This window comes from Geospiza fortis, unplaced genomic scaffold (assembly GCF_000277835.1).
Source record: "Geospiza fortis unplaced genomic scaffold, GeoFor_1.0 scaffold138, whole genome shotgun sequence".
Taxonomy (NCBI): domain Eukaryota; kingdom Metazoa; phylum Chordata; class Aves; order Passeriformes; family Thraupidae; genus Geospiza; species Geospiza fortis.
This window is the reverse complement of record NW_005054307.1, coordinates 7,785,270-7,810,694: the sequence shown is the minus strand read 5'-3', so window position 1 is coordinate 7,810,694 and position 25,425 is coordinate 7,785,270. Positions and strand designations below refer to the sequence as shown.

At 38.2% G+C, this 25,425-nt stretch overlaps 1 protein-coding gene across 1 annotated transcript in view; it reads left to right on the top strand.

Moving 5' to 3' along the window:
• CDK14 (cyclin dependent kinase 14) overlaps positions 1 to 25,425 on the top strand; it is a 314,376-nt gene that overhangs the window by 154,072 nt on the left and 134,879 nt on the right. The window contains exon 8 of the mRNA XM_005418584.2: positions 6,861 to 6,984. Within this exon, the coding sequence (XP_005418641.1) occupies positions 6,861 to 6,984 (124 nt within the window). The remainder of the gene's footprint in view (positions 1 to 6,860; positions 6,985 to 25,425) is intronic.

Sequence of the window (25,425 nt, the reverse complement as noted above, 5' to 3'; positions counted from 1 at the left end):
TGCATTTTTTTACTGTTGAATCTATTTTTGTCAGATGAGTAATTTTGGCATTTAATAACTAATGTGAAAATTAATAATCTGAGTCGAAGCCATAGGGTAGTTGTCATCTGATGTCTTCTGTAAGCATTAATATTTATCACTGAACTGATTACAGCTTTAGTATGGTCTGAAGCACAAAGAGTGGGGAAGCATTCAGAGCATGCAAGGATTGGGCAGCTCCTGTGCCATATCTGTATGAGGCTTACTGCACGTTAAGGGGAGCTGCCTGAACTTTGGCAGTAGCAGAGTGTTGCACACTGCCTCTTGCTAAGCAGTAGCTACATTTATTAATAGTAAGATACAAACCCACATGCTTGTTAAAAAAGTGTAATATCTGAAAAGTAGGAAAAAAAAATGCTTTAGGTGGCAGTTGTGTTAACAATGTAGGCTTCTCTAGCATGTTTCTGTTTTCTTTCCATTGGGCAATTGTATCAACATCTGTGGCATGGACAGGAGGTTTGTGCTCTCCCTTTTCTGTGGGGAGACATTTGTTGGATTGCATGGGCAGTCCTGCATCCCCACATGGCAGAGACATGTTATGTGATGTAGGGGAAGCTGTGGTGTGCAAGCATCTGTGTGTAACTGGAGGTGTCCAACCAGGAGGTTGAGTGTCATAGAAGTAGGTGCACAGGAAGGAAGCAATGAAACTGTGGTAGTAGATCCAGCTATGATGAATTTTCATGTCACTGACTCACTGGGGTTTGAAGAAAACAGTCTTTGACTTTAAGGTGAAAACCTGCTGTGGTAGTCCTTTTAAATTTATCTATTTTTACTGGAAGCAAATTGAAACTAATGGCATGCTTTTGAAATCTTTCTCTCCTACTCACTAAAATTGGTCATGCTGCTGATGTGAAGTTGAATTAAAAGTGTATTTCAGCAGATATGTTAAGTAAGAAGTGATGCTGTTTAACGTGGTTGAGAAGGTGCTATTTTTCATTCCTCATTCAGTGAACAAGCAGGTGTGCAGCAGACAGAATAATGTTATGCCAAATTAAGGTCGTCTTTTACACATGGCATTGAAAATTGATTATTTAAATTAGACTTTTTAGTTATCAGACATTAAATATAGCATCAGCATTTCACTCTACTTCATGTCAGTCTTGTCACTTAATGGTTTGATAATATGCACAACTGTGAATGGTTAATGCAGAAACTTCATTAGCACATTAAAATCCATGCTAGAAGAATGTCACTTTCATAAGTGCACTTGTAATTTATTGTCTCTATGGTCTTCATGATTCACGTAGGGCAAGAATACGTATATTGTAGGGAGAACACATCAAGATTTTTAAAATTGGTGAGGCAACAATTGCCACTCTGACCTACTTCAGCATGGAAGTGTGCTGATGAAAGGTAAAAAGGCAGATTCAATTGAATTGAATTTATTTTTAATTTTGCCATTCAGAAGTAAAAACCTGAGTCTTCCACTTACTGAACCTTAGCAGATGACTACAGCTGATCATAAGGGAGTGTCTTTATACTCAGTTAATTAAGCACACCTTCCTCATTGCAAATGACTGTAGTAGTACCCAGAGGGTACAAAAAATGATTAAAATAGCATCAAAGAGAATAGAAGTTAGCAAATTAACACATACCAATCTCTTTCCTTTGCAGTTCTGCTGGAAATAAGTGGAAAAATCTGTATATATACATTTTTAAGTGATGATGCAATAAATATTTCCAGTGACTGTATCATGTATATTTCTGTCTGACATTGCCTTGGTAGGACTCTAGACTCTTGTGTAAGAAATGCAGGAGCAAGTTAGAAGCCTTTATAAAAGCACTGGATTGAAGTGGATTGTTTTAAAATTCTTTTGGAGGGAACTCAGTTGATTCCAGGGAAGGCAGATAGGAGAAACCTTTTTTGTGAGATAAATCTTATTATGATCCTGAAAATCCTGCAGATTCAAATACCTAATAATTTTTTATTCAGATTTTCCTTATTCATACAGATGTAAATTTGTCTCAAGTCAGTACTTTCTTCATGGAACTTCTTCTGACAATTTAAGCAACAGAGTCTATTAAACTTTGACCTAAAAAGTGCAGTATTTCCCCAGGTATTAGTTAGAAGTGAAAAGCTGGATTTTCTCTCATGGTTATTATACTGGTTTAGAAGAGGGAAATGAATAGCAAACCAAGAGTGATAAAAAAGATTGTACTTGATGAGGTTTTGACATGCCAGCAGAAGTCACAGAGGGACATTTCTCATTGCTTCTGTGATAGTGCATATTACCAGATAGTTTTTTTCTAATATAACATTTTAAAACAAGTAGTTCTAAGATTCCTGAACAGTTTAGTGAGCCCAAATGGAACTGAGTTTGGTTCTGTTTATTTCCAAGGCTGTGAGATGTCACTGTAGTGATTTGTTACCTCCTTTTGCCATTTTAAATAGCCAATAATGTACATAAGCCTGTACTGTCCTCTGGATAATAGGGAGAACTTCACTGGTTGCAAGCATGAGATGGGATGTCCTAAGGTTGGTTTCTTTTACTGGTATTTTTAGATTTGATGGCCTAATAAGACTAAATATGATTTTATTGATGCTGAATACACACTTGGGAATTCAGATGACTGTGTGATACCCAGACAGTGTGCTTTGATACATAGGGCAAGCAGGAACATTTGTGTAATCAGTGTTGGCTGATAATAAAGCCTGTGTGGTATTGTGCATTATTTTTCAAAAGTAGCTATACTAATAGAGCAGTATGAGCTTGCTAAAGGAAAGACATTAATTCAGGTTTGCTTTCAGCTTTCTTCTGAAATCATGTTAACTCCTGTTCCAGATTATCTCAGCCTTTTTGCAGACTTTTGCTGCCAAGAGAGCAGAACCAAGAGTTTTGTGCGTCTTCTGCAAACTAAAAAGTTCTTTGTAGCTTTCTAGTTCTGTGTAGCCTTTTACTTCTGTATCCAGGTGCAGGTCCTCTATTCCCAAAATACAACATGAATTAAGGGAGCTCAATTGAAGAAAATAGTTTAGAAATTCCTCTTTGCCGTCACGGAAAGTCTTAAAAAAGGCCCCCACAGGCATAATTATTCTGTCCTTTTGGCAAGCATCCTCTGTCATTGGGGTCCTCAGTGCCTCAGCAGAGTCTGTGTGGAAATGGTACGTTTTCCAGAGAATCTCCCTAGGCTTGTTGTGGATTTCTGCTTTTCACTTACCCCAATATCCTAACTCTCTACCGTATCTGGTAATGGAAGGCAACTGTGTGGAGTCATCTGAGTACTTTACACAGATCGCTTGGATATGTCCGTTCCCCTTCATCCTTAGACTGGAAAGAGCTTTCTGAACCAGAGCCAGACAGTGTCAGCTGCTCTCGATCCCACCCTTTAGATGTGTTTTGCACAGCCTGTGTCAGTGTCTAGCTTACAAGCTCCTTCAGAGGTCGCCAAACAGTGAAGCATTCTGCAGCTCGTGGGCCACCAGGCAGCCATTGCATGTCTGCATGTAAGGCTCTAGGTTGTGCACTCACCCAGACTCATTCAAACACCAGAAAAGCTGGGCTCTTCATCCACATAGCTACAAGTCTCTCAGAAAATGTTGTGTTCTGAAACTACTGTGGGCATTTGGTCAAATGTTGCATATAGCTCAAATGGTTATCCAGGCATTACACTTGAAGGACTGTGTAGGTGCTAACTCACCCCTTTGAGGGCTTTCTCTTGTGTGTTTTAAGAACTGCTAATGTTCTTTTAATATCACAGTCCATAAACCCTGAATTAGCTTTGACCTGCATGCATTTTTCTCGCTGACAATGAAAAGTCTTCATTAAAATATGTTGCTCATTAAAGTGAGAGCTGCATAACAGTCAGGGAAAAAAGGTATTTTTTAATGACTGAAAGAAATAAGCAAGACTTGAAGCCACAAGTGTCAAGGGTTTTTTGTCTGAATGTAAAGTGTTGAGCTTCCTAATATTAAACTTTGCTGAAAACATGACTTCTAGGAACAAATCCCTGTCCTGTTTTCTGTCTTTTTCAACACAGTGACCTTTGGTATTTTGTGAGCCTAATTTTATTATCAAAACCTTTGTTCTTATTAATAAGCTAGAAACTGTACACAAATGATGTCTTTATTTATTGTAGGTTATTCAATACCTATACAGCCTTGTGTATGGCCATGCAAATATTAAAATTACCAACATAAAAGCTAACAAGCTGTGAATCTGTCTTGATTTTTACCACCACGACCAACCTGTTGAAATACGTGGTGAATTTGCCATTGACTGCAGCTGCCATCCTGGGCCCTTGGGAAATGGCAGTTCCATTGCTTGTTCAAAACTCCCTGAAAAAACCCCAGGCTGAGGTTTCATGGTGATTGGAATAGAGTGAGGTGATGGAAGGATGAAGCAAGATGAGAGTATGACCATGATAGGAGGTATGTCCATTTCAGACTGGGTATATGGGTAAGGATTGGTGGTACCTCACCTAGGATTCATTTTTGTTCTTGAGAAGTTAATGCAGACAATCTGGAAAGAAAATGGGTTTCTTGGAGGAGGCTTTCCTCAAGATCAGGGGTGTGAACTTGACTGTGAGAGGGCAGAAGAGCTTTGTGAGGAAGTAGAAACAGTTTTTTCCAATTCATCTTTCTTTTTGTCGGCTGGGAAACCGTTGGAAATGGAGAGGCCTCCCTTGGTGTTTTCTCATCCAAGAAATCTCAGAGGGCCAGTGGTTTGCAGAATGCTTTGCTGCCAGATGTTAGGCTTGTGTTCATGTAAATCTTTTCACATTTAAATTACCAAATAAAAACAAAGGGGAAGAGAAAAAGAGAAAGCAAAAAACCAATATTTGAGTTTACCCTGTAATGAATTCAGGAAGTTTTTTTTCCCCTTCTCTTCCACAAGCTTCCTCCAAGGAGGTGTGAGTGAATTAATTAACTTTTGGAGAAGTACTTAATGAGTACAGCATGTCTACAAGTTTGGAATAAAACTACATTTCAAAGCTGTCCTCAAGAGCAGATGTTTATTCTGTTTAGCTGTGAAGTTGTTGGGCATTTTTTTTAGCACATTATGTCAAATCACTTGACTCTTTTCACTAAAGCCAAATGAAAGACATTAATAAATATATTTTGAGTTATTATAAAGATTACAGTGCTGTAAGCTGCCATGATAATTAAAATTTCTTTGCATATTTAAAAATAATGTTTGAAGTTAAATGGTATTGATTTAGCCTGGCAAACTGGTTATTTTGCCCATCTTTTTATTTTAAAAAACGTATTATTTTGAAATAATTAATAGAATTAAATTGATATTTTCAGGCTGTAATGAAAGCTATTTCTGCTTCTTGCTCTTATTAAAATAGTTTTTATGTACCATGAATTCCACTTTAACCACAATTCAGAAAGGAATGTGCATGTTACTCATGACTTTCCTGCTATTCTTTGTTCCTGTATTTTGCTCTTAGGTTTCCTCAGCACATTGTTAGACCCTACCCTGGCAAGAAGGTGATTGATATGGCTCTTTGTGCCCTGGCTAAATAGCTAAACATAGAGTGCATTTTGTCTGCACTCAGGGAAAAAAATGAAATGCAATTAAATTCATTTCACCTTCAGTAACGTGACATTTCTGTTTCTTTCATGTCAGCCTTTATTCTCTTCTATAATCAGATTTTGTAACCCTTTTTATAATGTCTCTTCACTTCAGTAATCACTGAATCGGGTGCTTGTGTTGCAAGTTAATTAGAAATTCTCGTGTGCCTGAGTTGACTTTTTCCCAATCTTTGGTGTGGTTTCCAGATCTCCCTAGAGAGCACATTTCACTCTTCTCTGAGCTGTGAGGCACGGAGTACATACCTGCTCTTGAACCCTCCATGTTTAGCTTTGGGAGGGGATTTTTGTGTTCACATCTAGAAACTGGAGTAGCTCTTAAGATATATCAGGGAAAATGAAGGGTCTCTGCATTGGGACAGGTTCTTCATAACTGCAAAGGAAATTCCTGGGAGTTCATTTGCCCTTTGTGTTGACACAACCCATGACAAGTAACACAGCCCTTCACAGCAAGTGTCTGAAAGGATGAAGGAGAATGATGCATGTGAGAGATGGAAAGGGGAGGACAAAAGATCCTCTTCATCCAGCTCTTTGTTCATAATTGTAAATTACAGAATACACAAAAGTAATGCTTAGATTTAGGAGTAAGCATTTATAGAGCCCAGGGAAGGACTCTAAGAAACCAGGAGATAGTGAGTTAGGTTTCTATCTAAAATTACCTTAGAGACTATTGCAAGTAGATTTCAAAAGTTGTCTTTAGGTTCAGTTAGAGTTATTATTTCCTAATGAAAAATACATAAGAAACTCCCATTAAAATAGACTTTGAAGGATAAAATCTATTTTACTTGCAGATTTCCTTGGGTACACAGGCATTATTGTTATACTATTAATTTCTTCTTTGTTTTAGCTTCAGTGTTCCATCCCCCAGCCTTATCTCCCCATCCCTATCCACCCTGTACTGTTGTTTCCTATAATTAGTGAAGATACACATCTGTCTTCAGGCTACCACCTAATCTCTAAGGCCATATGGGTAAATGGAATATAATTATAATTTGGTAGAAACCAAGCCTTCTGCACATGGTTGTATTGCTCTCATTCTTTTTAAAGCAGTCAAATTGAATCTATGACATAGTAGGGCTTGGAGACTGGGTTTAGTCCTTGCAAAGTAAGTATATTTCAGATGGAAATTTCATTGTGTTAAATTTGGGTGGGAATTAGCCAGTTTGGGAGGAATTCTGACACAATGTTACCGCAATGTGCAAGCACCCTGCATATCGTGAAGAAATCACCTGTGGTTATATGCAAAATATTAACAGAGGTCATTTTTTGTCCCCCTCTTTTTCAGTTATTTTTATTTCAGTTGCTGCGAGGACTGTCTTACATCCACCAGCGTTACATTTTGCACAGGGACCTGAAACCACAGAACCTTCTGATCAGTGACACGGGGGAGTTAAAGCTGGCAGACTTTGGTAGGCAAGCAGTTAATTACAAGTATCTTATAATGTTGTAGGAATGTCAGACAGATGGTTCCATTGATTTCTTTTTCCCCCCACCCTATTCCTTAGACACACCTTCTTCATTGTAGATAATTGCACATTTTTCTCTTGAGTGAAGAAATTGATTATGGTCAACAAAATGCTTGATTAAAAGGGAGCAAGTGAAAAACAAATACCTACTCCAGTTCTCTCAAGGAAGATAATGCTGAAATTATTTCTATTTTATTTACCATGAGACCTCTGAATTAGAATTAAAAACCTTCAAAAGGAAAAGAAAAAAGGTAGAGAGAGACCTGAGGAAATATAAACTGTATGAAAAGCACAATCACTTTATGGAAGTAACTCTAGGGTTGTGGAGGTCTGGTTTAACTTTCATTAAATGGTCATTGAAAGAGACTGAAGGACACGAGTGTTCCTTCTGTAGAATAAAAGACACTAGGATCCACCTGGATTGCTTTCAGTATCCATTAGTTCTTTCTGGGGAAGCCTTACATGGAATATAAAATCAGGATAAATTATCCACTGAAATCTTAGCCTTTGGCCAATTTTTAAATTTTAAGCCATTTTCTACTGGCTACACCAAGGCAAGTACTCCTTCCTCTGAAAACCATTGTGAATGCAGATGTGGAAAATGGCAGTATTTTTCTTTAGTGGTTTTCACAAAAGGTTGTAGGAATTTCTTTCTTTCCTGTAGGTCAGCTTCTCAGTTACAGATTCCAGCAGTACTTTTGAAGTAAGCTGAAAATGTGACCTATTGGCTTTTAAAAAATGTCTTTTATTTTATGACTGCTATCCACATCATGCTTCACATTTCATGCAGCAGCAGTAATGAGGAAGCCTTGTGTGCTAATTGGCAATTTCACTGTTAATGTAGTCGTGAAGTTTTGTCTTTTAATTAGTGTTACTGCAATTAACAGCTCAGTGTGTATTTGCTATGCTGGAGAAGGGAACAGGACTTAAGGTGGACACAGTCCACAAGGACTTGATTGGCCTTTGAATTGTAAGGCAATTAGAGAAATAGTATTAGAAACACTTGTCTCCTGGTTTACATATGATTCTTCTCTTTCATTTTTCAAAACTTGCTGTTTTTTGAAATAAATGCTTAAAAAACCCCATTCCTGTTGCATTTTATTATAAGGTTTCATCTCTTAAAGATATGAAACAGCTGCATCATTCAGTGTTCTTGCAGTGAAATATGAGTTAACCCTCTGTTGAAGGTGTTGTGCTGTTTAATAGTTTTGTTGTATCATTTATATGCATAGAACCCTATGAACAATCTGACTTCCAAGTATCCCCATATTATAAATTTTTGGGGAGATTGTAACAATGGTTCTCTAGTTTTGGTGAATGCCGGAAACCATAAAAGATCTCACAAACTCTTTTGTATGTAAAATGTTTCCTACGGTGTGGGGCTGGGTTGCTGAAGCTCTATGGCTTGTGTGGCTGGGGAGAGGGAGGCTGCAAACTTTTTTGCTGTGTTTTTAAGAAAAAAGAGAACAACCTGCCTTTTACCAGCACTATTAAATGCATTGCTGGAGGTGTGATGAAAAGTCCAGCTCAGATACAAGTTGATTCTGTTTGGTTGTGTTGCCTGGTACTGCCAGAGAGGAGAGGACAGGGTGGGACAATTGTTCGTGCCTTGCTGTGGTAGGAAATGTAATTATCTATCACTTCTAAGGAAATTGTTGCCTCATTGTAGCACCAGGCTAAATAGCCCAGTGATGACATTAAAGGCAGGGTTTTCACAGTTTTGTGTTGGCAGGAGTTTAAGGTTGACCATTGTGCATGGTTTTGATAGAGGGACTAGAAATGTATAAGTACAGCCAGAAAGAAATACACAGTGGTAGAGGCATGAACGTATAACATTGTGCAGAAGGTATTTTTTCCCTTTTAAGTTTGCCTTGACATAACAGAAACATCTGTGTAATCTACGCTTATACACGGACAGAAGGTTATATATCTCCTTTTTTTTTTAAAGCTAGATTTTCTTTCATGGCTCATGACCTCATAAAACTGAAAACCAGATGGGTTAAATTTCTCTTCTGAGAACCAAGATGAAATATTAGAAGTGTTGAGGTTAAAGTCTGAAAGGTCATGACCCCTTTCACTAGGATCATGAGAAATGAGAGCACACCTGTGTGCTGTCTGTGTGCCCCTGTGTATATTTACTTATTCAAATGCTGTACTATTACAGCCCATCTTCCACCTTCCCAGTATGAAAGACCCTTCTTAAACAGGATGTAAACTACAGTCCTATTTCTCTTTATGTTTTTCTCCCACAAATGACTGATTTGCAATAATGTGCTTGGAAAGGAAGTCAGTTTAGATTGTATACTTGATTAATTATGTGAGGAGCAGTGTGAAAATTAGAACGATGGTTGCTTTTCTTTCAAATGCACTCAAGGCAGGAGAGAACCTATCAAGAAATCAGTGTCTGTTACAGATAGGGTTGACTTTGCTAGCATAATAAATACAAAATCCTAGAGCAAAGGCCTTTTAGTCTCTAAGGACAAGACCTTCAGATTTTGGCTTCATAAGTTTACCAAAAATATCAGCATCATGTCTCAAGTTTTTAATTTGGTGTCAGGTTTATTTAATCTCTTCGCTGTAGGATATCAAATATTTAAAAGCAGGCTAGTGGATCACAGTTCTTGAATAAACAAGGTAAAAGAAAGGCTATTCATGTCTGCCAGTGCCTTGCACTGCGGCTGAAGCGGAATCTGTGAATAACTGTAGGCATGTGTTTTGCTATAGCAGGGCTCCCAGACACACACACTTCACTGTGTGGGAGTGTCTTTGTTCAGATGAACAGCGGTTTGCTTTTCTGTTCATTGTGCTCTAGCTGCTAGGAAATGAACATTTGTGAGAAGACTCAGGGGTCAAATGAAAAAGGAGAACAGAAAATAGAGGCTTTATCAAATTAAAAATGGATGAGCTATAAAAAATGGCTTTATTGAGAAGATACAATAGGGGAGACTACATCTCGAGTAATTGTTGCTGTGAAAAATAGTCCTTGAACATCATACCTGCATGCTTTTTGAAATCTAATTAAGATTCCAGAGGAAAGTAAAGTATATTAGGAATTCTTATGGAATGAAGTGCAAGAATTATTTTTGATCGTGGTGTGAATTTGGCTGTCTATGAGTTTATTTCCCCTCCTGCATATGTCAGTCTTAAGTAGAAATACAATATTTTAAACCTCTAATGAGTAATGCCATAAGAAATTTGCCTCAGCTTTCAACAGAAAGACTACTAATCCTCAGGGGCACCACCCCCTCAGCTGGTAGGCATGGACAGGGAGCAGAACAGAGCCCCTGCAAACCAGGAGGAAGTAGTTAGTGACCTCCTGTGCCATTCAGACCGTCACAAGTCTGTGGGTCCAGGTGGGATTCATGTGAGGGTATTGAAAGGGCTGGCAGAAGAGCTCATCAAGTCACTCTGCATAATTTATCTTTGCTCCTGGTTAGCTGGGGAGGTCCCAGATTGGAGGCTAGCAAATGTGAAACCCATCTGCAGGAAGGGTTTGAAGAAGGATCTGGAGAACTACAGGCCTGTCAGTCTGACCTCAGGGAGGGGGCTGTAAGCATCAGAGAGTCCAACTTCTCACCTTTCCCAGGACAAACCCAAGACTCACACCATGAGTGTACTGGGAAAGCCAAGTAATGTCATTGCCAGGCTGATCTTTGACAGACTGTAGATTGAGGGAGGTTCCCAATAAAAGGTTATTGTTTTATCCATTTGCAAGAAGGGCAAGAAGGAAGGTCTGGAGTACTGCAGCTGGTCAACCACTATCCCATAGGAAATAATGGAATGAGGCTTCTTGTAGGTGTGAAGAAAATGTTTGCCAGTTTTAGTCAAGGTAAATCATGATTGATCCAGGGGATTGCCTGCTGTAATGGAATGAAGAGCTTTGCAGTTTCCCAATACCTTAAGAGTTGGTTACCAAGAGCATGGTGGTGCTCTTGGGTGCACAGTGGGAGCATGAGTGATAATGGTCATAAGCTGAAACAAACTGGCTATAAGGAAGGAAGTGTTTGGTATGAAAGTACTTCAGCACTGGAGCAGCCCAGAGATGTTATGAAATCTCTGTTCGCTTCCCTTACTGGACTAAGCCTTGAGCAATCTGGCAGATTGAACTAGGCAAATTTTCCTTCTTCTGTGGTTCTGTGACTCACTAAATACCTTGCTTATTTTGTTTTGTTTCTTAATGATTGGAGATTGGTATTTAGTTACTGTATATGCTGATATAAATCAAGATTGGCTAATCAATTATGTTTGCATGCAGATTATCATACTTGATAAACTCCAGCACCAAGTCCCTAAATAGCTGACAATAATCAGGAGGCAGGTGAGTCCCACCTTCCGTGTGGGACTTTCCATGTAGGATTTACTCTTTTCCTGCCTTGTTTCATATCCTCTGAAAAGAGCCTCTAGCAATCTAATATTCTGACACCTCCAAGAACAATGCGGACCTTTATTCTGATCATAGCACAGTTACTCTTACATATTCTTTAGTTAAAATAGTGTTTTGCCTTCTGGGTTGAAAAATACATAGTTATACTTGTTATTAGATATTTTCTTATAAAAGATTTACATAAACTTGAGGTGATATCACCCACATTTCAATGCACTGAAAATATCATCAGGTCATGTTTGTCAAGAACAAAACATTTAGACTCGACTAGCATGTGGCGCAGTGAAAGCACTTCTGAGGCTGTGAGAGAAAGTGGCCAAGTGACTGGTTGGGCCCTTAGCCTGCTTCCCCTCTGAGATAACCAACCTGCTGCTGGGGTTTTCTTCTCAGAGAATTTCTCATTTGTGAATCTTCCCTGCAGCTGCCTTTCCCTATCATCTCATCTGTTAGACCTCCAACAGAAGTAAGCTGCTTGAAGTGGGTGAATGTGAAGTTTGAAGACCTGTTAGGTCTCTGTTTGGGGTTGTGCAGTTATTGTAAGTGCAAGGCCCTTCTGTGTAATCACATCTTTTAATTAGATGCCATTCTTTGTAGTTTGTATAATGCCTTTTTCTCTGTACTATGTCTCTAAGACAGGGTGTATAAACTATGCAGGCACCTGCCCAGCTTAGGCACCTACACAGCAGGCACACAAGTGCAAAATACAATTTCAAAGTATGGAAAAACAGGTCTAGAAGTATTGTTATCTTGAGTATATTTGAAAGGATAGGAAAACTTGATTCTTGATAATTTTCTAAATTGAAAACTTTAGAAAATACTTGAATACTTGAATAGATCCCTGCCCCATTTTTTGGTAATTTTAGTAGTGTTAAAAATCTTCAAACTGCAGTAACACTACCAACAAATTCCAGTGTTGCAAGGTGAATTGACAAGGAGCATCAGGAACTTAGTGCTTTAATGCTTGTTTCTGTAGTATGAGAGTTGCTCTTTCTCATCTGTGGGAATGGGCTTTGGAGTGGAAAAACAGCATGACATCTTCGTGAAAATGTCTTTTATTTAGTCTCTCAAATAACACTAACCCTGAAGCTTTTCCCAACTACTTTTTGTTGTCTTTGGGGATCTCTGGATGAGTAAGGATCTGCAGGAGGTCTGTATTATGGTGAAAGTCCTGCCTTAAGCTTTCAGAATTTTGTTAATATAAAGTCCTCTGATGTAGTAAAAGAATCAAGGCAGTGTGATTCAACCATGCATCCTTCTGGATACATAGAATGATAAATAATAGATAGCAGGAGCAAAGAGACTTGAGGATTAAAATAAAGGGAATTATACTCAATGGACTTATAGTTTAAAACTGCAGCTGAGTATTAGAGAGGATGTTTCCATGCATTTCTATATAGATTTTTCTGTGGAGAGCATGACAGTGGTATGTCATGAGGGACAAGGTTATTTCTGTATAGCTTACTGTTAAAATTGCTAAAACTATGTTGAAAAGTTAGGAAAAAAAAGTAGATTATTTTTCTTCACAGTAAGAATCCCACAAGGGTTTCTTTATAATGTACTGTATAAAATTCATATGAAAAGTGAATAGCATCAAAGATTACTTGCATGGATAACTGCGACGTTTTCCCGTGTAAATGTTCCACAGAGTATCAGTTCTTGGAGATGCTGATATAAGGAGTTGTCTCAGTGCCCAAAGAGCTGGTGTGATATTGTTCGGGAAGCTTGATGGGATCGTTAGCAAAATTCCTCTGAGAGTGCCTCTAGTTATGTAGGCTGGCTCCCTTTGGTTGCCTGGCTTTAAGTGAGACTAATCTGGGAAGCCTATCACAGCCTTTTGGGGTGAGTTGTAGGAGCTGCCCCATCACTCCTGAGGCTGCTGGCCCAACACAGCTCCTGCCCCCCACAGCAGCCCTTCTGCAGGCTCTAGAGGAGGGCTAAAAGCTGTCTGGGTGTTGGTTATCAGAAGCTGCTGCTGGTAAAGAAGAAAGAAAAACAGTTTACCCCAAACATAAGTCCATGGACCCCTTTAACACCCTGCCTGAGTTGAACATGGAAAAAAAAAGATGTTTCTTTCCCATATTCTTGTGGGAGGTTGCTGTTACTGCAGGTGCAGCCTTATCCTTTCTGATAATAGTCCTTGAAATCTGAAGAATTGGTTCTTTTACCCCTCAGGAAGGACAGTAGTGGGCTTCTTTGAGGACTCTAGTTGTATTAAATATCAAGAGAAGAAGATGACTTCAGTGACAATGTTGTGAGGAAATTGAAAAAAGGGAAGTGAGAACCTGGGAAGTGAACCCCAAACTGCTCAAACCAGGGTCAGCTTGCAGGTCTTTTTATAAAGTACTTTATAAAGTAGTTATTTTTGTGATGATCTGTAAATACCTCATTTTCCATGGAGAGCAGAAGCTGCTGTTGCTGTGTACAGTGGCAGGGGGGGCTGGAGCAGCAGAGCAGACTGTGTGTGTTTGTCCTGGAACAGCCGTGATGGCCTGTTACTGAGTCAGGGTAAAAAGCCCTTGCTGTCCACACTTTCTAGACCCAGGCAAAGTAAGGCCAGAGCTTAGGAGCAGAGCTGATAGGTAGCTATGACACCTTCAAATCTTTTTTCTTGAAGGAAAAATAAATGTTGTAGGCTGCAAAAGCTGTGGGCACTGTGGACCCAGAGACATGTGGCAGGCTGCCATGTTTTTATTTTACTTTCTGAGGATACTAGGCTTTCCCTGCACCCCCAGACCTTTCTTCTCAGTTTCTAATGCTATAACTGGCTGCTGCCAGGGAGTAGGCAAAGCTGCATCCTTCCCTTTCCCTCCCAGGAGCAAGGGCTTCATATGCTGTGCCGGTGACCTTCTGCTGTGATGCCCACACCTGTGGTGAAATGGGGAGGGAGATGGGTAGGTGGCAAAAAATTTCAAACAACAGCCGTGCAAAGGGGTATTCTGGCATATGGTCTAAAGAATTGTTTCAGAGGTGAAGATGCAAGAGAAGGTGTGGTCTGGTGCTGCTGGAAATGTTCCTTTCTTCTCCTATTTATTTGTTTTGCTGTTCTCATAATGGATCTCCATCAAATTTACTTCATATATCTGATGGTTTTATTGAGGTACCAGTTAAATCTATAAAAAAAAATTACCATGTGAAAGTCAATGCAGTAAGAATCTCTTATGGGCAGAAAATGGGTTTCATAATCTGTGAAGAAAGAATTGATTTGACATGAGTTTACTATCTGGAGACAGCAATTGCAGAAACTGTAGGGAGGTTCAGCTGTATTCAACTAGGACTTTAACTTTGCTCTGCCAATTGTTAATACAAAGCAGAGCCACTTATTAATTTTTTGTTTATGCCAGCCTTCATTGATTGCTTTTAAACAATTGAAATTAAAAATCTTTAAATAGGAGGCTTTTCAGCTTTTACTAAGGCAGATGTTGTAACTTAAGCTCTTCCCACTGAGAAGCCCTATGTAGGATTATTGACTGAAAAGGAAAATGTATTATTTTTTAAAAAGCATGAAGGGCCTGGGGATTGGTGTGACTCACTTAATGGGTCCCCTGTTAAACGAATCTCAGATTACTTAGGGTTCAATGCAATTCTCTATTGTTACAAGTGAGAGTTATATCAAGCCTTTAAATAGGAGGAAAGCATCTTAATTATCCATTAAGGGTAATAAACGAAGTTGGTTATGACACCATTAAAACAACTGTGATGAAAAATCTGTTTCAGTATTTTGTGTTTAAGAAGAACATGGGATTTGAATGTCATCTGTACTGCAGCTAGCTCAGTGCTGTGTTATTATGATAATCAAGATTTTTTTATTGCCTTATATTGCCCACTTAAGTGTGAACTAGACTGCTATGTGACAGTGGCACAAAAGACTTGGGGAATTGTGATCTGCTCTCTGTACAAAAGAGATCCATCCATCCATCCATCTGAATCTGTAGATGTATTTACACAAATATTGTTTCATTTGAAAAAAGCCTTATTCAGTCATCTGATCGTTCTCTCTGTTTTATATGAGAACATTTTCCCTTCCCACACTTCTCCATATCCTTGTGATTATCATGGTTGCAAGCACCTGTATTTAAAATATCAAAATTTCATTGAAACTTTATTGTTTTGAAGCTTTGCTTCTTTCTGTTACAGTAGTTACAGGGAAAAATACTATAGAAAAAGGTACTGCTCATGGTAAAGCTTTTGAATATAGGCCTTCAGGTAGCTCCCATAATACTCTCTATCTTTTCTTTCTTGGTCTATGATTTTGTTTTATGTTTCTTTATTTATGAGAACATACTGTATTATATAGTGAGAAAATTATGCTAATTTTTAAAATTATTTTAATGTCATTAGTGTGTTAATAGTTATGCAGATTTATTTTACACAGGAAACAATCAATTATGTAGATATTAAAGGCTGACTTGGAAAGGTGTGGATTAAAGAAGAAAAAATTCATCATCAGTCAGAACAAAAATATTGATGTGCAAAGATTAACGTGAACAGAACTGGCAGTTCATTAAGAAAAATGTGCCTTTAACATGGTCTGAAATAATTCCATAACTGAGATTGCATTTTAAGGAAATGATGGCTCTGTAATTTATAACGTCATTTCTTTTGTCCCAGACAGTTTAAAACCTTACTTTTCTGCAACACAGTCACTTTTTATCCAGGTAATTCTTAATAATCTATGCATGATTTTTTTCATTCATTCTGAAAGACACAGTGCTGGTTGTATTAATATACTCATAGATGCATAATTTGTTGTGTTATAAATTAAAATCATGCTTGCAGGGCTACCTGCTTTAAGACGAGAGTTTCCCCTGCATCAGGCAGCTTTGGTGATAGCCAGAAGTGATCAGGCAGTGCTCGTCTTAGCAGTACTTAACACTTCTCCAGCAACTTCCATTTCCAAAAACTATACAAATAAATGATAGCTCCAAGTAGTTACTCTGGTGTGTATTACAAGTAACCATACTTTGCTTGACCTTTTGGTCTTATAATTTGAAAGAACCAAAGTTAAAAAACTTAAAAGTGGGAGAATCAGGTATCAGCAGCTTTATGTCTGGGTGATGTGGGAACATTAACAGCAGCTTTGCATGAGGAGAAAATGGTGCTGAATAACTTCTGATTTACATGGTAGGGGAATGCAGGTTAGAGCTTCACCTGGTTAAAGGTCCTCAAGTTCTTCTCCAAAGTTGGTTGTACCACCTTTGGCTTTTCTGGCTCATAATATGTCAAATTGTACAGCAAATTTTTTGGGTAGTCATTGGAAATAAGGTAGCAGGAGATTTTCAGATGTAATCTCTTTTATTCCCACCCACAGCCATGAATATATTCATATCCTTCTTATTGCAGCAATTTTTAAGTCACTTGGGCATCAAATTTACTTGCTTTTGTGACTATATTTGCTTTTAAGCATATGTCATTGCAATGTTTTTAAGTTATTTCTGGACCTTCCAACCTTCTGGAAATTTGGTTCAGCTCTGACCTGTAGACCTTACAACAAAACTAAACAAATGAAAATTAAAAAAAAAAAAAAAAAGCAGGAGGAGGGATATGACAAAAGGCAGCAGATCACTGAAATATACTTTATAAACACAAATGCCTTCTCATGTAAGCTTCTTGGAATTTTGGCAATCCTTTGCCCATTCTTGTCTTACAGTGCTCAGGACTACCACCAGCTTAGCTACACAGGCTGTAGGCTGTGATACCAAATGAGACATGCTTATGGGTACTAACAGTTGGTTCACACATACAAACTTGATAGAGTAAATGGTTTCAATAAAGCATGGAATGCTTCAATAACAGTATGACAGTAGTAGTTTGTCAGTGGCCAAAGTACTAATAGGGATCCTTTGCTTGCAATCTGCAAGTAATTTTTATTGAGCATTGCATCCAGAAGTACATCCATTGTCCCCAAGGTGAATAGATAAAAGAATGGTTTGGTTTCAGTACAAACAAGTTTTCACTTGTTTAATTAGTTACAATACAGGGTTTTGCAGTTCTACTGACTGGTAGGTTACATCTGTACAGAAAGGACTAGATTGGGTTGCATAGCTCCAGCTTTGCCATTCTGGCAGTGGCATTTTAGTTTTCATTATCACTTTAGAGAAAAATGCTGCATTAGGAGCAGTTGGGTTTTAACTACATATTTCCAGAATTGTACTGTTAAGGAATAGCCTTAATGCCCTTCTAATGTAACTTTTCTTAAAATGAAATTGTCTGCTTTCATTTCTTCTTTTGCTTTGACAAAATTGTATTAAGAACCGAATTGGATGGAATATGGATGCCTTATTACTGATGCAAAGTCAAATAATAATTTAGATCTAAGCATATTGGAATGTCTCTCTCATAAAAGTTTTCTTATACGAATTGTGATTCAGCTAATTTAAGATGACATATACATTAAATGTGTTTTGAAGAGCAATTCTATTGAACAGGTGAATCTGACATTCAAGAGATTCTGTTGCTAGATGATGTTGCTTAAAAATATTGCTTTACAGAAGCAACAGTGCTTATATAAATTTTCTTAATGGATTCGCTCTTGAAAGCAAAGTGGAGGAAATTTTGAAAATTAGTGAAATCTTCAAGTTATTTTGAAGTTATTTTGTTCTTTGTATTTAAAAGCTTTTATATAATGGAGGTGGGGGTTTTTTTCAGTTTTGTTAGTTTTGCACCAATGTCTGTTTTCAGATCATTTTACTCTGACTTAAGCCTGTGCAGTCAGATGTGACTTTAGATGCTGTGGATGTTACCTAGTATGTGAATGTATGTACCAATGTGATAACACATGCAAAATGTGTTGGAGTTCTTTGGAGGAACTCCAAGACAGTGTCTTACCTACTAAGGGAATATGTAAGTTCTGAGATATCACATTGTAGCAATGACAAAAGTCAGCTAAATATTTGTCTTATCTATAAATAGTCTGGCTGGGGTACTGGAAGCAGCCTGGATTAAGCTCCATGAGCTCTAGAGCAGTTTGTGCCAGGCAGGGCTGCCACGGTTCATGAGCTGAGGGTGGATGGGGGACCAGATGCAGCTGCATTCTGCAGAAGAGGGATGTGCTCAGGTGACACCTTGGCTGGAAAAGGAGGCCATCAAACCCACTTGCACTGGCTCTGCAGTACAGGGCCAAGGATCTGGTGGATACTAGCCATGGAGTTGTGTAATTTGTACATAAGTCAGACCTTGTACTGTAAGAGTTGGTGCTTTCAGCACCCATGGGGTGGCAGTTTTTCAAATTTGCGGATTCTACTCCTGCAGGGTAATGTCAAATGGCAGCTTTTTTTATTTATAAACAAAATACTTGTTAGATCTGCTTTTCAAAAATATTATTTGTCTATAGATGTTAATATTGTTCAAATATTTGTTTTTCCAAGTAGCCCTGTTCTTGTTAAACTACTTATCCTAGACAAGTTCAAGTAAATTTTCAGCTACTTGATTAGGCTTTAATAGCTGACCATGACTTGAGATATGCTCTTCATCAAAGTTGTCCAGATATTTTACAGCTAGATAAGACATGATAGATCGGCAAAACTGATCCCACTGGAATAAATCTCTCCATCAATACATCCCAACATCCCAGTAGCCATGCTACTATTGCTGCCTTTGGTCCAGCCCTGCAGGGTATTTCAGTGAGTTGTGGACCCTTTCAGTAGGTGGAGAGAGCAGTACCTGGCATCACCTGGCACTGCCAGTGCTGTATGTTCAATTAAGAAACAAAATTACCTGAGGGTAGGCAACTGGGATTAGATGTTCAAACATGAAACTGTCAGCGAAACCTAGCTTTTGTGTTTCTGTGTGGATGACTGTGAGTCACTACAGTAGCACCAAATTGTGCTTATTAAACAGTTCTTCAGCTGCCAGGTTTAATACAGCATGAAAATAAAAGGACTTGAATGGTACTGATGCCCTGTATGAAATTGAGTTGCATCTGCTATGTGATCAGTTCTCTTTGCACCTGGGTAGAGGGAAAGGCAGTTTATCTATGTGATGATTTTCTAAAAAAGATAAGTCTTGGAGTGCAAGCATATTTATTTCTTTACTGCTATGTTGTATTTAACCTGTCTCATGCCATACATCAAGTACCTATCAAATGATAAGTTATCCAGGTACCAGTTGGAAAGGATTGGTTCATTTTTACTTGAATGCCAGATGGTGTCATCCAGAAATGACCTTTACTCTCCTGCTTTTAGTTATAAATGTAGAGACCACAGTAAATTGTTAGCTTCAAACACAACAGCCTGCTGTAGCTTGTTAGCTTCTGTGTTTGGTGCTTGATGGACTGTTACACTTCACCAGATGGGGATCTGTAGCTCTCAACTTGTCTCCATACAAGGCTATTCTCCTGAATATCTTTTTTTTTTGGTATTTTCTAGATTCCTTTGATTTGTTAATGGAAAATCCTAATGGTGATGAAACATTTATACCTCAAAACTCTGTGAAAGTGGTCTGTTACCTTTCTCGTCTTTGGCAAGTTCATTAGTCATGTCTTAAAATTCCACGTGTAAATTGTTACTATTACACAAATAACTGTCCAGTATTGATTAGGTTCATTCATTCATAGCTGCTTCCCTGTTTTTTCTCTTTCCTCAAAGAATATTAAAATATCCTGAGATGTATTAGCTCTCATTTTCAGTGAAGAATTATTTTCTGCCTGTTTATCCTTTCTAGAACTTCCTCCCTGCACTCTGCAGATCTTTCCAATTTAAAACCATCTGTTCAGCAATTGTTAACTCTTTGCTTCAAAACTAATAACTTCACTGTGAAATGAGTAATTCTGACATTTTCACTTACAGACTTATTAGCACAGTGGCATGTTCCTACTGGGGCTTTTATAGGAGTAGAAGGCCTCATCTTCTTGTAGACTTTTTATGAAACAAGAAATTGATAAGTAAAAATCTGAAATTTAGAAAGCAAGATTTATATCAATCATCTGTTGAGGCTATTGTGAGCATGTATACCATGTCCATAAGGAATCCAGGTCTTTTCTGTAATGCAGAAGCTATCTTTGATGTGAAATTGCTTGCTGTCCTTGAGTGCTGCTAGCTTTTACATCTATGTGAATGTTTATAATGTTGATGCAGTTTGTTTCCTTTTTTTTTTCCTGCCCACATTGTTACTTTTCTACCTCCAGACTAGTAGAGGCACTTTGAACATATTCATGCTGACCCAGAATGCCATGGGGGTACATATATATTCCTGGTGTAGAAAGTGAAGTGTATATTTCTTGTTGTATAGTTGTATATTGTATAGTTGTATATTTCTTTTGTATTTCTGTACCACTTTTTGTACAGTATCCAATTTTTAGTATGGTTTTTTTCCTGCTTATAGACAAGGAATAAATTTTTCAATCATGGTACATGTTCAAAATCAGTGTGCCTTTTTTCAAAACATATTGGAAATTATTTATAAGTATTTTAAAGCAAATAAATAAACAGCTTTACAGCTATGATAGCTCTTAAACAAATTAACCAAAGGGATCTTATAATATAAAACCAAGATCTGAGCTCTTTCTTTTACCCCTTTTTTCTATTCCCTGTGATCCTTTGGGAGGCACAGGGGGCAGAGGAGAGAGGTTATGAAAAGATGATGCTGGATTTGTTGGAAAGGGGCAAACACTTTTCACGAGTGCTAGAGTCATTCTTTCTGGTAGCAAGAAAAGTATTTCTGTGTCTCCTCATTCTGTAACTTGTGTTTGTCAGCTGACAGTTGAGTCCTATTCACAGACTGGAATAATTATCATCTGTGTTACTGTAAGTGATTGTCTGAAGACTTACATGAGATAAGACTTGTAGGGGAAAATAATCTTTTATTACAACAGCTGATAACAGCTGGAAAAACCAGACAGGCTGAGAGGCACACATGCCTTTTGTCTTACTTCTCTCTCTCTTGAAAACTGACTCCTGCACTCCAGTTTGGAAGACTAGTCATTGCTCAAGTGCATTTTGGGAATACTAATTTGAGATCCTAATTAGTCTTTCTCTGATTGTGAGTAACTTTTATAAATGAACAGCACTATCATAAGCTAATGGCTATATTAGGGCCAGGACATAGGATGGTGTAGGTAATTTATCTTACTTGAGAGGAATTTAACTCAGATGCTCAGGTAAAGCTTCATGCTGGAGACAGATGCATTCAGATAAACAGCAGAGGGACCTAAAGGCTGCAGGACACTTTTGATTGCCAAGAATTGGCTTCTGGGTTAGAGTGCTGATCACTTCATTGAAGCAGTGTCAGTGTCTTCACCCATTTTACTTTTTTATTTTTTGTTGTCACTCAAGTATTCACTTGATAATAATAAATGTGCTTCTGTTGGAAAACAAGCAGCTGAGTAAGTAGGTTAAGTTGACAGTTCATGATCTACAACAGAATACATTAGCAAAATTTTAATGTTATTACTGATTCATAGTTGCAGTTCAATAAGCCATTTACCTCAAACTAAGTAATTGTTAAATAAACAAAACAGGAAGCTAAAAAAGGAAGCACATAAAGAAGTTGAATCAAGAAAAAGCAAGAAAACACCTTATTTTTTAGTATGCTTGCTAGAGCCTTTTTAAATATATCTAAATCAAAATAATAAGCTGCTCAACACTTTTAAGGTATAATAGAAAGGGAAACCATGCACATGGCTGCTGAGCCTTTGTTTTTTCAGACATGACTGGTTTTCTCATTTGCAGAATCATATTTGCTGTGAACAAAGGCTTCCGATTGTCATATGAAGTTGACTAGGAAGCTATCCTGCAGCTAGAGAGGTATCAAATATTAATATTCGTGCTCATGTAACCAAAGATGTGTGTTTTGGATAAGTCTCGAGTCTGGATGTAGCTGCAGCCTCTTTAAAAGCCAAATACAATTTAAAAATTACAGTGATAAATCAGTGCAATATGTTTTGTAATAACTGATTCTAGGTAAAATCAGATACATCCTCTGAGTCTAAGATACAGCCAGATAAAGCAGAGACAATTGTGTTTACCAAGCAAGAAAATTTCTTCTTAAAAAAATAAAAAAGGGTTTTTTTTTTTAAGTTCAGAGTAAGAGGCAGCCGGGGATTTTCTGTGTTAAAGACATAAACACACATAGGCATAGATCATTCACTCTATATTTTAAATACCATGCTTCCCAGGATAACCTGAGCTGTTGTTTAATGAATGAGTTAAAATTAAGTTGTGTTTTGTGCCACAGAGCAGCTAGATGATGTTGTGCAAGCCTTGCAGCATGTAATGCATAGAACAGTTTCTTCTTTCATTTTGGGTAAATAATGGTCATAAGAAATCAGTGCATGGAGAACATTAAGCAGTGGGGCCCAGTTTGGATGTTTGGGGTTGGTGACCAATCCAGAACTGAGATCGCTCGGACACAGTCTGAGAGAGCTGGTTTGTTATTCATTCTTTACTTTCTATTGTTAGGTAGCTAGCAGCTTCTGGAAACTCTCCTTTCTTTTTCTTTTTAGTATAGTTATAATAGATGTTTATATCATAACTTAATAAATCAAGCCTTCTGATCATGGAGCCCATCTCGTCTCTTCCTTCACCCCGAAAACCCTTGTGACAACCGTCAACAGCTGTCCTTCCCATAATTACACACAAGTTCCCTAGTGAGTCTGACACAACCTTAATTTTAATAACTGGGCCTTATCCTTGGATTCCTTCTCTCAAAAGAGGGCTGCAACAGCAGGGCATGTGTTGACCTTTTATCTTTTGTAAGACACAGGAATCGGAGGGGAGTTCACTGCTTGTCAGGAAATCCTTCCTCCCCCTTCTGAGGCTGAAAGAGTGCTCAGGCAGCAATATGTAAATATTGTGTGCTCACCTCGTGATCTGCCACTTACCTTTTGGCTTTTATGCACATGGGCCATTAAGGTTTGAAGTTTTGATGATCCCCTATAAGCTCTGTTTTTTTAAAATGAGATTGTCATTCTTCCTGTAGTGTAACCATGGAAACAGACAGGGAACCCTTAAAGAAAGTGATCGAACATGCTGTGCTAATTAATCCTACCCTTCAGTTTTCTTTCAGTTGAAGGATGTGCTTAAATAAATTTTGCATGAGTAAGCATATTTGGATATGCAAAGGGGTATAAAATATGTAGCAAGTTTTCTTGCAGAAGGATATCTGGAAAAACCCTGGTAACTGTCATCTATTTGTATCTGGACCATCAAAACAAGAAATGTAGTATCTTGGTGTTTCACATATATATTTTGAAAGAATTCTCTTTAGATTGTAAATATATCTGAAAGATTAGAGTATTTTTTTCATATCTCATGTGTGATGAGACACATTTGCATTAATTTTGAGTGAAAGTCTTCATTATTGCTAAATGCATTCTTTATGCAGAGCAAAGAATTATTCAGAAAAAGCAGAGGCTGCTCCCTCCCTGCAGGAAAGCAGCTCCTCTGAGGCATTAGCCTGATTCAGGTCATGTCAGTCCTGCACAAGGGGAGTGAGTGACTGACTGAACAGTGGGACTGTGCCAAATTTTCCCCTTCCAAATTTTAGCTTTTGTAAATATTTTGCTTGGTTGTTCACTCCTGCTTTCTATTTTCCCATTTACTTTCCAAAGCAGTGTTTGTGGCCAACTAGGAAACCAACTGGCCACAACTTAAACATGCAGCCTGTACTCATAAGCCTTTTGTTATGGTTTAACTCAAACTGTAGCACCTCTTAACCTGGTAGTGCTGCCTGATACCAACGTAGGGCCTCAGCTTGCTTTTACAAATTAAGATTTTGTTTAAATGTTTCTCAATTCCATTAATGATCCTCTCATAACTGAGAAACCAGGTGCAGTGGCCAACCTCAAATAAAACTTTCATAGTGTTTGGGGAGGGAAGAGTGGATTAAAGAAAAACATTTAGTTGTCCAACAGGCTGGGACTAGCCCAGAAGGGCCATTCTTGGAAAATAAGACAGATTTTCATTAACCTGGAATGGATTAGAGGTGGAGGAGATGTAGAAGCAGTATATTGAGGAAACAGCATGGGTGGCATTCCCAGCAGGAGGGGAGGACTGGTTCCAGGCTGAAGAGTTGCAGGAGAGGATGGAAGGTGTGCTTGGGCTGACTGTAACACCTGCAGAGCTGCATCCTTGTCAGTAAAGTGGAGGAAGCCAGGTGGGAACCGTGGTTATGGTGTTATTATTTGCAATGTGATTTCTGGTATGGAAAGTCAGGTTCTCATTTCTCTCTACATGGGAGATTTCTGGAATGTGTGGATCAATTTGTGTTGTGAAAATTTGAATTTGTCATCCCACAAGCTCTGACGTTTTTTGACAGTTTCGCCCAAAATACATGATGTGGCTTCTTCAAAAGGCCTTTCCCACTGCTTGGTTATTCCTCTTTTCCTATGAAAGCTTGGTAGAAGATTAGAATTTACCAACAAATTTAGTATTCCTCAGACAAGACTAATGGGGAGGGCACAGAAAGGCAAAAAGGATGGAATCATTCACCATCCAGACTTCTCAAATCCTTTCATAATTTTTATATTGCTTAGTAGTACGTCTGTATCCACAAAAGCAGGGAATACTGTTTCAGTTTAGTCACATGGGATATAGATGCACAGAAACTCAGGCCTGTTAATGGTTCTGTGTGCTAGGAATAAGAACTGCTCACCAGTTAGAGCTGCTGGTCATTTCTGGTTTCCTAGAAGCAAAAACCTTACTCTGGAGGCAGAGACACAGTGAAACACGTGATGTGACCTCTCCTCTGGCCTCTTTGGGGCTGTACCTGGCCAACCCTTTGGTTGTCTTTGTAAGCCAAATTGTTCATCAACCTGATGGACGGGTGCACAAACCATAAAGAAGTGGAGGTCTGCAAATTTTAAAAATAGGTATTCATGTTTCAAATATAATTTTTAAAAGAATGGGTCATAGCATACAGTTCATATTATTCCTGTACACTGGTCTAATTGCTATAATCAACTGATAATGCAATCTGCTGGCAAGATTGGCCATCATTGCTATGGAGATGTTTTCACTGACAGTAAATGTTCATAAATAGCTTTTCTAGTGTTTTAAGAAGAAACG